The following is a 16,646-nucleotide window of genomic DNA, read 5'->3' on the forward strand; positions in this document are numbered from 1 at the left end:
TTCTGTAGTGTATCATTCATAGATTCTATAGCTAATTAATTATTTGTTACCAATTATCTGTAATGAAGTATCTAAAGCTTGAAAAATTTAGCAAGATATTATTTTAGTCTCAATGATGAATTCTTCAATAGCGAACGGATTCCTGCGTCTGTATGCCAGAGTAGTAACCCCCCCAAAAAATAACCGGTTCTGATCATTCGAGGCCCAGCTTTCGAAGAGGTGGTACTATTATTCTGTTCCTCAATGTCGTAAACCGGCAACAGGACAGAAAGAAGGGACCAGACGTTTTCTCCTGAATACAGTGGAGGGCAAGGAAGAGAAGTCACTAAACCGCATCTACGCAAGTAACATTTGAGGGATGTAACGCGGCAACGAAATTTCGTTATGGCAACTTCCATCTTGTTTGAATTGGATAAATCGCTGCGCCAGGGTAATAAAAGGTGCCTGCACTCCGTAGAAGCAGTCAGTACTTGGTCTGAACGCGCCCTGCTAGAATCTACATGTAAAGCTCTTCGCCTTTAGGACAGCGCGTCAGCTATATCCTCCACCGCACAAGTCCCTCAGCAACCGACAGGCGCCGGCTACAATCGCACACTTTTCCCCTCTCTCATTCTACTGTACTATCACCCCCTTTTCTTCACCACAGCCTGCACCCTTTGCCCTGAATCTCCTGCTTCTGTTATCCACATCCTTTCACACTGCCCGGTAGATGCTTCTCCTCGGGCCCTAGAGCACCTAAAGACTTTGGAGGATTGGGAGATTCTACTGCGTTCAGAGGACCCAGTTGAGCAGACCATGGCTGCCGACCGGACTGCCAGCTTCATGGATCAACACCAAATGAAAGCTTTAGCGCAACGTGGTCGTGTGGGGGCCCGGGAGCCTGCGTGCTCCAAACTCCTCTGTCGAATAAAGTTTTTCTCATACTTGTCTTGTAGATGTAGGCGTAGATCCTTGCGTCACACCCACCCATGAGGATTTCACCCGACGTTCAGGTGCGCGCGACGCGAGGTACAATAACGAGTTCTTCCTTTGATTATTGTTGTTATTGCTTCATCGTACCAACGATATTCACCCGATGGTAAACTCGTTTATTAGGACAGAAATTCAAGATAATGCAAATCTATAAATCAGTATGTTTAGTGCGAACTGCGGTTTCCTTTTTTTTGTTTTTGTGAAATGTTGAGCATTTCATTAACAAAACTAGGCTACTCTTTGCCCCCCCCCCCCCTCCCTCTCTCTTCGTTCATTTTTTTTTTACGCAGAGCCTGATCAGGGAACGAGAAAGAAATGTCTGAGTTTCTGGGTACGAGTACAACAATGGAAAAAGGTGCCTTGCAGCTCCACCTCAGAAGATAGGATTAGCAATAAATGATGCAGTAATTTTTATCATTTGGCGGCACTACGTTATGTTATAGGCACATGTTCGTCTGTTCTGCTGTGTTCGATTACATAAATAAAAAAAAAGTTTACCGTTGGCTGGTTGGTTCAAACTTTATTAAAATTCCTGAGAGAGGCGACTACCGCGCGCTGTGGTCCACCGCGTTAGTCTATCTTTATTTCTTCATATCATTGGTTTCAAATACATTTCCTAAATCTATTCTTTGTATAACTTCATATCCAGATGTTTATTACCGCGTGGGTTATTACCTCTGTCATAAATTACATATGGTAGTCTGACCATTTGCTCGTTTAGCATTTTCGTTTATTTAATGTTTCGTTTTTAATCTAAATTTCCCGTTTCTTTTAACTTCATAGGTCTTTACCTCAAACCTCCTGCTGACTGGTTCTTGGCCCACCCCCTTTGTGGGTGAGCGTTCATCAGGAAAAGAATATCTTCATCATCATCATAGTCATCATCAATAGCCAGTTCTTCTGACACGAGCTGTGGCGCACGCTAGCCAACGTGCGCACGAGCCACTGGCGGTAGCTGAGTCGAAGAAGAAGCTCACAGCAGTCTGCTCAAGCGTTTGAAAGGAACAAGCCAACTAAAAGAAGCAAGAACGCAATGTCTCGCATCAGGAACAGGGTGAGCCTATACATACTAGTATGTCATGCAGCTAGCGGCTTGCAGTTGCGTATTTTACACGTCGCGGGCAATGATTCTCACTGTATGTTTCGATGTGGTGCGATTGCTACGGAAGCCGGGGAGATTTATCGAAACAAGGGCAGAAAATCTTCTGGACGCAGGTTCACGTCTTAGCTTTTTATACGACCAGCTGATATTTCGGCAGCAGCATATACGACCAAGAATCCCCCCCCCCCCTATTGTTTCCTCTGGGAACGCATGCTGGGGACGCATAAGGTAAACAGCTTAACTGTAAAAATAATTGGACATGGCAGGATGCCAGTGCTCTGTCCTACCGGTAAAATTATTGGCACGTGAGAGCTGTCTTGTCTCAACCTCTATGGCGTTATGTCACAGAAAACAAACCAACACTAACTTGCCCAGCTATCTTTGTTGATTGCTGACCGCGTATTCGTAAAAACAGACATATTTTCTGGAGCACTCAAAGGAGGAGAGGTGATGCATAGCCAGATCGAGCGATGTGGTCATATAGGGCACGTGGCTCAACACCCGGATGTCGCTGTAGCGTAGGATACATGGCATAAAACCGTGGCGCGCTACTACACTCACCTCCACAGGCCCCTCGCCCTCTCCGGGCGACGGTGTTCTACTTCCACTCTACACCAACAAAACAGAAGCGGTGCCCTCAGAAATATATGGCCATAACCCAGACTTTAGCACTGTATATCGTGTAATTTCTTACCGCTGTTGCTGCTGAGGATATGACGTGCATCGCCTATATAGTTTGGCCAGCCGGTTGAATAAGTCGGGTCAGACCTTGCTACCTAACCGGCTGTTCGACCTCTTCCGAACAGCGCGGCTCGGAGGAGAGCCTGGCGTCGGCCGACGACTCCATCGACGAGACGCGCAGCGTGATGTCCTTCATCCTGTCGCGGCTGCCCGAACACGCCTCCGTCCCGGGGATCGCTGCCGCCGGCGCTGCGACAGCGCTCAGCTCTGGCGGGATTCCGTCGCCGCTGGCGGATGGTTCCAACGGAGACGGCAACACGCTGTCCCTGCCTGCCACGTACCCCGTGGAGGTGCGCAAGCTTCAGATCCCGTGGGCCGCCGTGGCTGCCCGCCTCCCGCTTATGCTCAAGATCCTGGTACTGGTCGCCGCGCATGCGCTCCTGATATTCGCGTTCCTGGAAACCGGATGGGACCGCAAGGCGAGTTGAAGGTTCCTCCTTAAAGCGCTTCAATGTTATATTGCGATAGCAATTACATGGACACTCTCGGTGGGTGTTTGTCGTCGCCACTGCCGTCGCCGTCATGTTACGTATAAAGTCCAAATCGATAACATCGCCCCGCGCATCGTATGTTCCACGCGCTAGTATTAGAGCGCGCAGGCACTCGAGACGAACACGGTTAAAGCATAAATAAAACGGGCCGGCCGTCTCAGTCGCACGAAGGGCGCATGCGACAAGGTCGCTCCGCGTGCGAGACCTGCCATCGTTTTGATCATAGAGGGCGACTCCGTAACTCCTCGCCGCCGATACAGCAATCTAGGCCCAAATCACAAGCTTGAGGAATGGGCAGCGTGACACAGACGAGGGAAGAGAAATGAAGATGACGCAAGCGCTCGTGTCCGTCTTGAGTTTCACAAGATATCCAGTTACCCATTCGCCCAGCTTGCTGTTTTAACTTGAAGCGTCGTAGTCATTACCGAATAGAAACTCACGCTCGTTGTAGAACCCGTGTCGCGTGAACTTCTGACGCCGACTATACACTGCACTGGCCTTGTGTATAGAGGCACAATTACCAGAGGCGAGGCGGGACCTTCGTAATGCTGGCACCGAATGACGCTGCTTTCTGACTGCGAAGACTTACTATATTGATTTTCCAGATTTAACATATTTACCATATTTATCATATTGAACGTACGGACCCGCTTTCTAATACAACTACAATGACATCCGCCTGATGCGGCATCGCATTTGTTGATCATCATTTGTTGATCATTCGTTAAACTCGAAATTTTCAAGAATTCAAACGGATCCTTTATATCTATAGGTGTAGTCAGCTTGTCGACTATAAAAACAGTTGGAAGTCTGGTTGACAGAGCAAGCTTTCAAGCATAATTTATAATATTCTAAGCATTAACAGCTCGGCTTCTTTATTCTGGTGAATATTGTGAAGCATCGTACTGGCGAACAAGGACACGGACATGATAGAAAGACACACATAACGCCAGCCTGTGCCTCTTCATATCCTGTCCGGGTCTTCGTTCACTAGAACAATGTTTCACAGTATGTTATTCTAAATTGTTTCGACTGTCTTTGGCTTTTATCAACGAAGTTTATTTTGTTCTCGTTGAGCTGAGATTGAGCGGTGTGCCCTCGTCCACAACAACTGCTCCCCGCCGACAGCACGAATATTTCCAGCACGTGCGTTATAATAAAGACAGGCTTAGTACATTTTGCACAGCCTAGTAGTCACGCAATGCAGGTATAGCATACCTATCGATATGCCAGTAGAAGAACGAATGTGTCTTTCTTGTTTTCTTTTTCGTCAAGCGTTGCCCTGGACATATGAGTATCACGCAGTTTCGACCTCGGAAAATAGTGCTGCGACTTGTTCACGAGGTCTCCCGTCACGTGCTGCGATCATATCAACATACTTTTTTTTTTATTTTTCTGAGGTAAAAACAAAACAAAACAGCGGGAGCTGCTTAGCTGGACTCGCGAAAGTCCTCGCACGGAGGAGAGAGAATCCGCAACACGGTTCAAATCTCCCGCCTGCGCAGAGCCACGCATGCGCGAAAGAAAATCTTTCGCGCATGCGTGACCAAAAACAACTCACTCTCTCTCTCTATCTATGGAGGAAACGTGAATGAACGGCCATATTCGATGCCTATCTATAGGCACCGCTTCCTTAGATCAGCTCGAATGCTCGAACGTCAATGTGGCACTTGACTACAGGGAAGGCATGCAGAATGGCCAGTAGAGGAGTGTGATTAAAAAAAAAACAAAAGACGACGAACTACATCGAGCTGCTGGGAAATATTAAGCGCAGACGACACACTTTCAAAGCGGAGGTACACAGGACATTCGCTAGCAGCATGCTTGTTAACTTGAGAAATACCCTTTAAAGAATAATAATTTGCGGAGTTTTACGTCCCGAAACCACGATATGATTATGAGGGATGCCGTAGATGAGGGCTCCCGAAATTTCGACCATCTCGTGTTCTTTAACGTGCGGCTAAATCTGAGTACACAGGCCTCAAGCATTTCACATCCATCGATATGCGGCCGTCGTGGCCGGGATTCGAACCCGCGGCTTTCGGGTCAGCAGTCGAGCACCATAACCACTAGACCACCGTTGCGGGTGCCTTTTGACTGGTCACATATAAAAAAGGCCTCATATTGTGAACGATATGTTGTACCAAATTTTGTTGAACTATCTTTCTCCCTATGACGGCTCTTTGATATGTCATCTGTATAGGGGTATTTCTCAAGTTAATAAGCATGCTGTTAGCTCCTGTGCCGTGGCCCATGTATCTCTGATTTGTGAGTGTCTGTTTTGCGCTTAATCTTTCCCAAAAGCTGTGCACCATCTCGACCTGTACTTAGTCTTGTTGAACCATCTTTCAAACTATGAGGGATATTTTATACGCGATCCGTCTAAGGGTATTTCTCAAGTTACTTTGAGATGTTATAAACCATCAGTTCTTGTCGTCGTCACTGTAACCCTTCTCGCTTATCTGCATTCCGACTTTTTGTTTTCGTGCCTGATGATGACATGCGAGATTAAATTCTCTTTCCAGGCGCCGTGGTGCCAGGGCTCGGGCTTTTTGCTCCTGCTGCTGCTGTTCCTGGACATATGGCTGTGGTTCAGGCTCTTCTTATACTTGGTACCCCGCAAAAAGATGGCCGCCATTAATGAAAGCGCCAAGAAACGGACGTTGTGGCTCAGCGATTGCAAATGGATAGCCAGGTGAGGAATCGCGCGCGATTTCCTCAAGCACACCAAAACCAATCATCAATCACGCGTTTAATTGTGGTGAGTTGGCTGGCACAGCCCAACTTTCGCACTTGAACATAATCAGTCCATACAGAGACTCTGAGACTGCGTTGCCTGTGCCACAGACTCCACAGCAAGGTTATCAAGGTACAAAGAAAATGAAGATCATACTGCAGCTCTACCGCCGAAGTTTCACGCATCACTACGGAACGAAAAAAAGAGCAAAGAATTACGTGTCCAAGAGTGAGATCTAGATTCCGTCTCCCAGCACGTCACCCTGGCTGTACTGTTATTCAATTAGGCGAAGAAGACACGCATGGATCTCTCGTTCGGACAACGAGTAACTCTTCAACACGGCTGAGAAGTGTGCCACACTGCATAGCACGTGAACACGTGCGTGAAATAACCACTTCACAAATTAGACATACTGAAATGTATTGGATTCCGTCGAGTGCGTTCGATATACATAGCTCCTGCAAAACAAGGTCCAACTACAGCTTGCAATATTTCTCTTAACCTTCGTCCAGGGCTACCTGGGTCGTGGTGTGGGTCTCCGTGCTTCTGTTTGTCGCCATCGACTCGCGACTGCACCGGCCCCGCGTAAAGGCCAGTTTCGGAATGCTTCTTCTGGTCGGCTTCGGATACGTCTTCTCCAAGAACCGCAGCAAGGTATACGAGTGCTATACGGTTTGCACTGTCCGACGTATATCTGAGCACATTTGCTTAGATGCACAGTCTGTGAATGATTTTTAGGGTATTTAATAACGGCCACGTCAACCCTAACGGAGCTCCCGTTAACGGCTCCGCTGTTGAACAACGGCTTCACATTAACGGCGTCCCCACTGCAGATTAAGTGGCGCCCCGTGCTGAGCGGCTTCCTGCTCCAGTTTGTGCTGGGCCTGCTTCTGCTGCGCTGGAAGATTGGCCGACGCGCCTTGCTCTGCCTCGCCGACAAGATCAACGCGGTTATCGCGTTCGCCAGCCACGGGGCGCGCTTCGTGTTCGGCTACCTGGCCACGGGGCAGCTGGACGGGGACGGTCTGCCACAGCAGAAGCCCGTGCTTGCGCTCAGTGTACGTGGTTCTATACAAAAGTTGCACCTAAGCGACATCGCTTCTAACGAAAGGCAAGGCATAATCGAGATGACCATGGTCGTTGGTGAGGAATTATTGGCTCCCTGCGAAACGACTGGAGCCGATGTCTTCCCAATGATTAACAGGACGAAGAACTTCCATAGGGAATTGCGTGACGCGCGTTTATAGGAGCTTACTTGTCTGCAGACGTGCGTGTGTGATTGTGTTTGAGTTCGTGTGTGTTTGTTTGCGCGTGTGCACGTTCGTGTTTATGTGCAAACTGTGTGTGAGTTTGGTACTGTGCGTGTGTGTGAGTATGCCTGTGTCCTTGCTGTTTGGACCTGGCACTCCGGAATCTTCCATGACCATAGATGCTTCTCTTATTACCCAGGTGCTGTCGGCCGCGGTGTTTTTTGGCATGGTAGTGTCACTGCTGTGTCACTACGGGCTGCTGCAGTGCCTCGCACTCAAAGTGGGCCGCCTCATGGCCTTCGTGCTGGGCACTACCACTTGCGAGTCCTACTGTGCAGCCAGCAACGTGTTCCTCGGCATGGTGCGATTACTCGTACTCGCACGTTCGCCACTACATGGTAGCGGTTGCTACTTTCACTGCATGGACGGCGACATGAAATTTAACACTTTTTTTGCCTATACGATTCTGAGTGCTCGAGCGCTGCACTTTAAAACAGAGGATACTTACTAGAGCAGTAGCTGCTTGGTTCAAGATATAATTCTGTTTTAACACCGCTGATGTTGCTGCTGCTCGTCGTTTATTACGGGTACTGCCTAAGTAACAACGTTAGGCAGCGGTTGTAGATAAATACATCATAGGGCACTGAGACGATGGCATAAACATATCACTGTCGAATTTATAACGGTGCCTTTTTTTGTATAGCCTTTTGTATATCTCGACGGTGAAGCACATATAAGCACTTATATGATTACATTAACACATCACTGTCGAAGGTTAGCGGTACCTTTGTTATGTAGCCTTCTGCATATCCGGCGATGAACCCCATTATAGCCGCGTCCGTATACGCAGGGAGAGTCAATCTCAGGATTCATTCATTAAAAGGTGTAGACGCTCAACACTGCCTGTGTTATAGCCGTCTGCGTGAGCAGCATGAAGAGATTTCCATACAAGTGCACATGAATCTTTCTTTCTTGGACTGTAGTAGCAACGCAAGTGCGTCGGGTTCCTATAGGCTCATGATGAGTTGCGAAATTGGCGTATACAGAACAGCGGGCTCCTCTACGAGCGCTCTGGCTGCCCGCGCGTGGCGTCACCGCGCTGGAACTGCGACCTTAAGGCGTGCTGTCGTCTACACGCAGGCTGACTCGGTGCTGCTGATAAAGCCGTGCCTGACGCAGCTGACCATGTCCGAAATCCACTGCGTCATGACTTGCGGCTTCGCCACCATATCGGGAAGCCTCTTCGCCGTCTTCACGACCTTCGGCGTGAGTTGGCGCTCTTATAAACCGCAATTACCAACTGTAGGTTCAAGGGCTGTTCACTAATGGTTGTTCGCTAATCATTATTCAGGCATCATAGTTTGCTTTCCCTTCCTGGCATGCACAATAGAGGAGACCGTGTCCTGAGTTATGCAGACTCTTTTGCGGAATCGCTTCAGTCCTTTCACTCGTTTCATAGTGTGTGCGATGTTTACGTGGCGTTATGGGCAGTTGATCCAGTGAAAAACCCTTCTGTGATCGCAGCATTTCTAGTAGTTTAGTAGTATCTTTTGCGCCAAATATGTATCGGTACGGTTTTCGACCAGCAGTTAATATATCCTTTGTTGGATATACCAAGTACCTTGCATGTATATAGTACTTTTTATACGTAACGACAGTTCTGCCCCATTCATTTAACTTTTGCTGTTCCTTCTGTAACTTGTGGCTACACAGGTTGCACAAGTTTAACAGAGTAGACTTGAACTGATATCAGGGGAAAATAATTCTTCGTGGCTAATAGCTGTGTGATTGCAGGTCAAGGCTGAGGACATGATCGCCGCTTCCCTGATGTCGGCACCGGCGGCGCTTGGATTTGCCAAGCTTTTCTACCCAGAGACAGAGGAGAGCCGCACCGGCCTTGAGAAGATCAGCGACCCCCGTAAAAGGTAATGATCGATTACTTCGCCTGCAAGGGAAGGGTAGAGTTCGATCGAGTTCGAAAATGGTGGGAGGATTACTGTGCGCCGCCAGGTCCTTGAGAGTTTCGTAAAGTCGGAAGGACCTCGCTGTCCGTATTTACCGGGCTTCGGTAAACGTGAAGGACATCAAAGAACGGAGCCAAGAAGAGCGCTTCCTCCGCAGCCCTGCATTAGCAGAAAGAAGCCCAAGACGAGCGCTGTTACCACGCTCTCTTAGAAGATATCGAACATATTTTCTTACTCTTATTTTACAACCTTTACGTAGACACTTTAGCAGTGTTAGAGCACGTGTAAGCACATCCAGAAGCGAACAAAGAATACGACACGGTGCGACTGTACATGTTCTGTGCCACTGCTGAGAAGCATATGCATCACCTACATGCCCGGCGAGCGCTGTTGATATTCATGTACTTTTATTGAGATAGCAGTTATATGGACACTCTCGGCTGGTTTTTGCCGCCGCCGTCGTCCGGCGCCATATGAAGCCAATACCTTGTCACATTTCTGCGGAATTGTTGAGTGCATGCATTTAATGAACCTCCTGCATATCTATGACCACCGGGTCTTCGCTGTTCCTGAAATACAATTAACGGAATAGACATGACATTTGTAACGTGTCAGTGTTTTCATACAGAGCGTTCTTTTTTTATTGCGGTACAATCATATGAACACTCTCGGCTGGTTTTTGCCGTCGCCGATATGTCCCGTATATGTATATGTATGTATATAAATATAAAAGCCACAAAGGAAAAAAATTTAAAAACGTTTTCTGAAGCGCGGAATCGAATGGGCAACCCCTTGCTCCGCAGCGTGCGGCGTTAGACGGCTAGGCCACGTGAAGTATGTCATTCAGCGTGCTAACGCTGCGAGCTATTTATATACACCATTTACTTCAGCGTGCTTTCTTGGTCACCAGCGAGATGGCGCGAAATGCGCGAAATGCTCGAGGGGCGCGCTTTAGAGGTCGTCGCCCAGCTCGTTGCGATGCGCGCGCGCCTCTGGTGCCCTTCGCCCTACAGGGCGTGGTCGCTTGCGCTTTTATAAAGGGGGGGGGGGTCTTGTGCTTACTCCGCAATGTCCACGCTGAAGTTACAGAGCGTACGAAGGCCACTTCGCTCGCTGCAGCGGGCGCGTTTGCGAAAGGAGCGCACTGTTCAGCCAGAAATAAGTAACAGCTGTTTTGTTACTGTTAGTATGCGCTCGTCCTGTGCTTACCTGTGCGTTCGTTTCGTGCGTGCTTCTTTATGCTGGAGTAGCGCGCTTTTTGAGCGTCGAGTTGTGACACTTGATGGTTCGCGCTCGTCCTGTGTGTGTTCTTTTCGTGCGTCCTTTGCGCTTAAGCGACGCGCTGGAAATTTCGAGCTGCTTCGCCGTTGCGGCGAAACTGTGACTGTTTTATATTAACTTTTGCACTACGGTACTACAGAGTGTCATTTGCAGACGTGCCGCGGTGCCCCTGCATCATTGATTGCTCTGTTTTTGTAATGCAAGCATCCCTTCATTGTAGTTACAATGATTGCATATTTCGCGTCGATTCTCTTGCTCCTGCGGCGATAGCCGTCCGGGCTGCACCCTGCTGGAGTCCGTGGCGTACGGCCTATCGGCGCAGCTGCGGGTGGCGGCACACGTAGTGGCCTCGCTGATGGGATTTCTGTCCTTCATGGCGCTGATCGACTCCCTGCTCGCCTCCCTCGGCTCCCTCGTAGGATGGCAGTTCGTCACGCTCAACGTAAGATGTGGTTGACATGCTTTATGCACCTTTCGTTGTTTAATTCAGCGGCAGTGCGGATCGACTACGCCTACTAACGAATGAGCAAATACAGCTACAAGGATCCCTCCCGATGTCGCGTTACGTCTGATGTACGAAAAGCATTGCACGTATTGTACCATGCTTGAACAACACCTCTTAGATCGCAAAAAGCTCGGAACATTATGCGAAGAAAAGCATAGCCATGAAATGGTTCATATATATGCTGCTGTTTTTCAAAGGAGCCCGTTAACGAAAGACGCCATATAAAGCATTTCTCTCCGAGCTATATGGCTGTTCTAAGGCTTGACGACGCAAAGGGGACCATTAAGGCCGTTTGGTGTGACAGTTAAGAACCGCATAACAGGGGAAGCACGCATTCGCACATGTATGCAAGTAGTGTCAATTCGTACGTAAAAGAAATAGAAGCTCCGTCGGTAAAGGGGTGTTACCTTACAACGCTGTTCTGTCACTATCCGAAGCCTACCCAATCGCTTCACTTTATTAGTCTCTTAAAACGATTATCCATCTTCGGCGCTTGTGTATTGGCCTCTTTATATACATAAGGGGATTATTCAATCTTCATTGGACAAAGCTTGTTCTCGGACTAGTCCGTTATACTTAAGCTACAGCCATAGAGGTCAACGCGACAATTTTGGGAGAATTGAACTCTTCCTGTAACCTTTCTTATAGTGTTGGCGCTATATGGTTATTACTTTCATGTATGCTGCGTCAACTCCCCTATGTCGCGTATACAATGCGCCTGTGTCTCCTCAGCACCAAACACACGAATACCGTTTTGCAAGTCTGCTACGCATCTTCGCCAGGGAAAGGGCGTCAAGAGGCGTACGTTTATCACGCTATCCAGTAATTTCATATCGCACGATAATTCCAGTGGTTGTTGGGCCGGCTGTTCGTGCCGCTGGCGCTCGCCATGGGCGTCGGGCTTCACGAGTGTTCGCGGGTCGCCTCCCTGCTTGGTCTGAAGGCCGCTCTGAACGAGGTCGTGGCCTACAGTAAGATGTGCGAGCTGGCACGAGACGGCCAGCTATCCCTGCGCTCCCAGATGCTGTGCGCGCACGCGCTGTGCGGCTTCTCGAACCTCGGTGCCCTGGGCGTACAGCTGGGCGCATACGCCGTCCTGGCCCCGGAGCGCCTCTCCGACTGCTCGCGCGTAGCTGGACGCGCGCTGATCGCCGGGTCGCTGGCGTGCTTCATGACCGCCTGCACTGCCGGTGAGTAGAACGCATGCGGTCACGAAAATCTTGTTGAAGTCTTGCTTCTTAGAGCTGCTCAGCATAAGTCGGCTAGCTTGAGTCCGGATTACAATTAAGTTTCAGCGCGAAAGATTGACACGCACACAAGAACAACACAGACGACGAACCCAGGAGCTAAATTTATTGGTAACGATGGTAGGCCAACCAGCCCAGCAGACTGTCTTTTTGAACTTGAGCCATGATTCGATTTACTCCATGAATTTACTCCATGGCCATGTACAGCTTTTCGTGTATTTTTGCAATAGCCGCCCAGCGGCGCCGTAGTACGTATGAAGCCAGTGGCCCAAGATGGCGGTACCACGCATGGAGGAAGGGCGAAGGGAATGGCTTCACGGAGAGTTGGTTTGCCACGGCTGGCTGCGTGACGTAATGCTCTGTCCTAATTCATTTCTTCCTACATAATTCCGTATTTAAGGCACTTTATATTTGACATCGCTATCCAGAGCACGCATAATTTTCACTGGGCACCACTTCAACTCCGTGTGTGCTCACAGTGCGTCCGCATGAAATGCCACGAAAAACAGCTGACGTTGTCGCGCCCACGATTCATAAACTTTCACCACATATACTGCACGAGGGGCACTCTCTGCAAGAGTCTCGGTTATGGCGACACTGGAAAAGGCGTAGAATAAATGCCCTCGGTGTCACTCATGTGTCCAAATGCGAGTCAGCTCAAGCCTGGGAGTGAGCTTGTGTTACTGCATATTAGTCTGCGTACGGTCGTGCCGAGGTGAGTCAAAGCGTGTGTGAGTGAGTCGGGGCGAGTCCCACCTAGTTGGAGCATGCCGGAGTCGGGGTTAGTCTGATTAAGACACGATTACATTGTAATAAATCGACATTATCGTAGTGGGCATGCCTAATTTTGTGAATCCCTGAACGGGTTCAGGTAATGATGATTCTCTTTGACCGAGTCCGTGATTCTGTATGAGCGCGAGCATCAGTATCCCCGTGAGCCTTTGTTATAACGCGGTTTACACTAACTTGGTCGACTTTAGTGAGGCGTGAATTATTCAGCGTTTCAGTTATGAGGTTTCCGAGGTTATTAGACTAATCCTTGAGAAAGTTGTTCATTTTGCCTGCATATTCTGCTCATTTTCCCATGAGGGACCCCTTTGGGGAGCACAAATGCACTTCAACCGATACAGCCCGTCATCGAGCCTATTGCACCAGCACTTGAAAGGACACGTAGAATTCGGCTTGGGTGTTACCCTGAAGCACGCCAAGGCGCAAGCTGAGTGGCAGTACCTGAATGTTGCCAGCACTCCGAAACGCTCGCTTTCGTTTTCGATAGCTGTAGTACAGAGCAACATTGTTGTTGTGGTCTCAGGTGTCGGCCAACGCATTGGGGAAGATAGGCATTATGGTCACGGTCACGGTGCGGTTCGAGTTAAATTGCTTTAACCTTCTTTCATTTTTTTTAGAAATGTGTTTCGCTTGTATAGGAGAGCATGTTACACAGTCTGAATAAACGCAAAGATTTAGCGCCTGGACATGTACCAAAAAAAAAGAAATGTCAGTGAAGGTTTTCAACCTACAATGTTACGATCTGAATGACCATATCCCATTACACTGTGCTCAATCTGTCATTAGCCATTTGACGAATCACTTCGCTTCCTGTAGGTTTGCGCGTTAATTGTATGCTCCTTTTTTAATGCAGGAGCGCTGACGGATACTGCAGCCTACGATGTCCCAACGGCCTTCAATAGCTACGACTTTCTTTAGAAGGCAGCAATAAAAAACTGAGCAGGATATATTTCTGCCACATCAAGGAATCCATCACCTTAAGTTCCTTCACGACGGTAACTTAAGGACAAAAGTACAAAAGGAGGCTTTAATTGGGAATGCTGTGCCACGAAAAGACTTGGGAGCCGCTTTGTCCCCTCGCTTAGTTCGAACGTTCTACATATTGCCACGCGCGATACTTTTTGCACTTTCATGTGACCTGCCTTTTACACGTGTAACTATACCTCTTGTCGCAAGCCGCGCCTGAGTGTTTAGGAAACTTCGCGATTTCTTCAGACTGTTCTCTTAAGGTTACGCGAACGTCGCGAGTAGCCGAATTGATTCTGGATCTAACACGAGCACCAGCGATAAAGCTGAAAAGTTCCATCAGGCGAGTATAAAAGCCCAAGCGCTTCACGAGCTGTCGAATTCCCGACGGCCGACGACTGTGATCGCCGTTAACAGTGTATAGCGTGTATTGGTTGTACTTTGACTTTTCATTTTTTGTGCACAAGTTAGCCCAGTTAAGAGTTTCGTCTTTAAAGGGCCCCTCACCACCCCGCGTTCAAAGACGAGGGAGTGGTTTCCTCCTTGCCTTCGCTACCCTTCCTACAGGCCAAATCTCCCCCTTCGCCACTTAGTATTTCTTAAAGGCACGTGTACCATGTCAGCACTAAGCGTTCAGCCTATCAAGATTTCACGCTTGTCGGCTACACACTGTTATCTCCGTTTGCGCAGTCGCAAACACAGAAACTGAAGTGAAATCAGTTGATCGCGCACGATAGCCATGCGAGGCCAGGAGGAACGGATGGGCGGCTGCATGTCAAAGCAGAGCAGGAGACAATTCATATCTGATATTTGGCGTATACTGGACCAACCGGGAGTATGTACTATATAGACGTCACGGGAATCACCCTTGTGGCGTCACGAAGCGCGCCAGAAAAAAAGAGAAACGCCTGGAGAGAATATTGCGCTCGTCTTTTGTATTTTCAGAGGCTGGTGAGGGGCCCTTGAACAGCCCGACTGCCGCCTTCTTCACCGCCACGACCACGTGACAATATGTCCTGGGAGACAATAGTATATTTTGGATGTTTGCTGTAGCTCTAATAGCTTAACATTTGTTTTGACTATTGGAGAGCAAGTATGCGCAGTCGCCTGAGCAAATCCTTTCCCAACCAGTGCATCCCGTGGAAGGAAATGCATGCAGCACGCCCGACTTGGTGAGGGGACGTGCAGGGCAACAGAATGTGGGCATTTCTTGCGTATGTTTACGAGCGATGGGTGCCTTGCGATGGGGATCGAACCTGTGCACGTCCCTCGACGAAGCTGGGCGCTCTATCCAGTGCAAGAATTAGAGCGCTCAGAAACCGGAAGAAATACAACATTGCTGCAACATAACGACAGACCACAGTTGAGGTAATACGGAGAAAAGGAAGGAAATAAAAACATGAAACCTATTTATCAATTAGTTTACAACACTGTAAGTTGTCGAGTGTGTCGCACTGTCTTTGCCGATTTGGTATTTTGTATCACGTTGAGTCGAGTTGAATAAACTTTATTTGTCCAGCGCTTGTTATTGTGCCCGGGGCTAGGCTGCCAGGGATCCACCATTCGAGGAACATCTTCTGAGGTCCTCGGCGACGGCCCTGGCCCGCTGGACGGCCCACTCCTGATCACGTCGCATCGCCATTTAAGTCGTTTCCCATCAGTGTTTCCTGACTCATGGGCAAAGTAGCACAATGGGTGAGTGAGGGTGGGCGCAAATCTCACGCGCAACTCGCTTTTAAGGTGCCCTCCTGACTACCGAGTACCGCATCTCTTTGTCATGTATGGTTATCTGTGCGAGGACAGAAGCGGCGATCAGCAATGCAACGGGACGCTGGAAACCCGCATTTGTGCGATGTGGAGTGTGGCGAGCAGGTGTGCGTCCCTCACTCGTGTGGATAGTGTTCACCAGTGCAAGCAACAAATCTTCCGGCCTAACCCTTTGCCGTCCTCGGCCCTGCTTCTCGTGTATATCTTGTCCATTCCGTCGCTCTAACTGACCATCGATAATCTCTCCTCCTCATGATGTGAACTGCCAGGGTCCATCTCTTAATATCAACTAGGGTACCGGCTGCGCCTGCTTGTTCCATGATCCCCCTCTGCTGTCTTCCAACCTCTCTGTATTCCTATCTCTATCTTTAAACATGTTACGCCTATCATGTTTCGGCAGGAGTAAGTTACCGGCCATCAAATGAGGATGTCTACCGTACGCGCACCAGCCCATCCTTCGGCGAATTTGTTTTACATGAGTAGGCTGCCCTAGTTCATGTTTGACGTATTTCACACTACGTATAGGGCCGATTACCGAGATCGTGATATCGGGCCCGTGTCGCCTCGCAGCTGGACACAAGCACATCCACTGAGCAAAAAAAAAAAAAAAAAGTCACGAAAGCGGTCCATGCTTGACGTTCATATTCGTGAACGTGGCGATGGGTTAATCCAAATAAAAGTCACGACTGGTCTCGCCTGGACCATGTCCAACCATTTAACGAACTTGACTAGGCGATAAATGGTGTATCTCAAGCGGACTACGAGGTCCGCACATCCTGCACGTTTTTGACGCGCAGTTCCACAGAGCTCCTCGAAACTGATAACGTTCAGGTT

At 48.8% G+C, this 16,646-nt stretch overlaps 1 protein-coding gene across 1 annotated transcript; it reads left to right on the forward strand.

Annotated features, from left to right (window-relative positions):
- The first annotated feature begins 1,930 nt into the window (after positions 1-1,930).
- LOC119385754 (uncharacterized transporter YutK) lies at positions 1,931-14,047 on the forward strand. Its single transcript, XM_037653141.2, has 11 exons — positions 1,931-2,026; positions 2,881-3,234; positions 5,832-6,001; positions 6,556-6,697; positions 6,877-7,101; positions 7,493-7,654; positions 8,434-8,559; positions 9,088-9,218; positions 10,809-10,980; positions 11,894-12,233; positions 13,933-14,047. The coding sequence occupies exons 1-11, from the start codon at positions 2,006-2,008 to the stop codon at positions 13,995-13,997; spliced, it is 1,908 nt and encodes a 635-aa protein (XP_037509069.1). The 5' UTR covers positions 1,931-2,005; the 3' UTR covers positions 13,998-14,047.
- The last annotated feature ends 2,599 nt before the right edge of the window (positions 14,048-16,646 follow it).

The sequence above is a fragment of the Rhipicephalus sanguineus genome, chromosome 3, assembly GCF_013339695.2.
Source record: "Rhipicephalus sanguineus isolate Rsan-2018 chromosome 3, BIME_Rsan_1.4, whole genome shotgun sequence".
Taxonomy (NCBI): domain Eukaryota; kingdom Metazoa; phylum Arthropoda; class Arachnida; order Ixodida; family Ixodidae; genus Rhipicephalus; species Rhipicephalus sanguineus.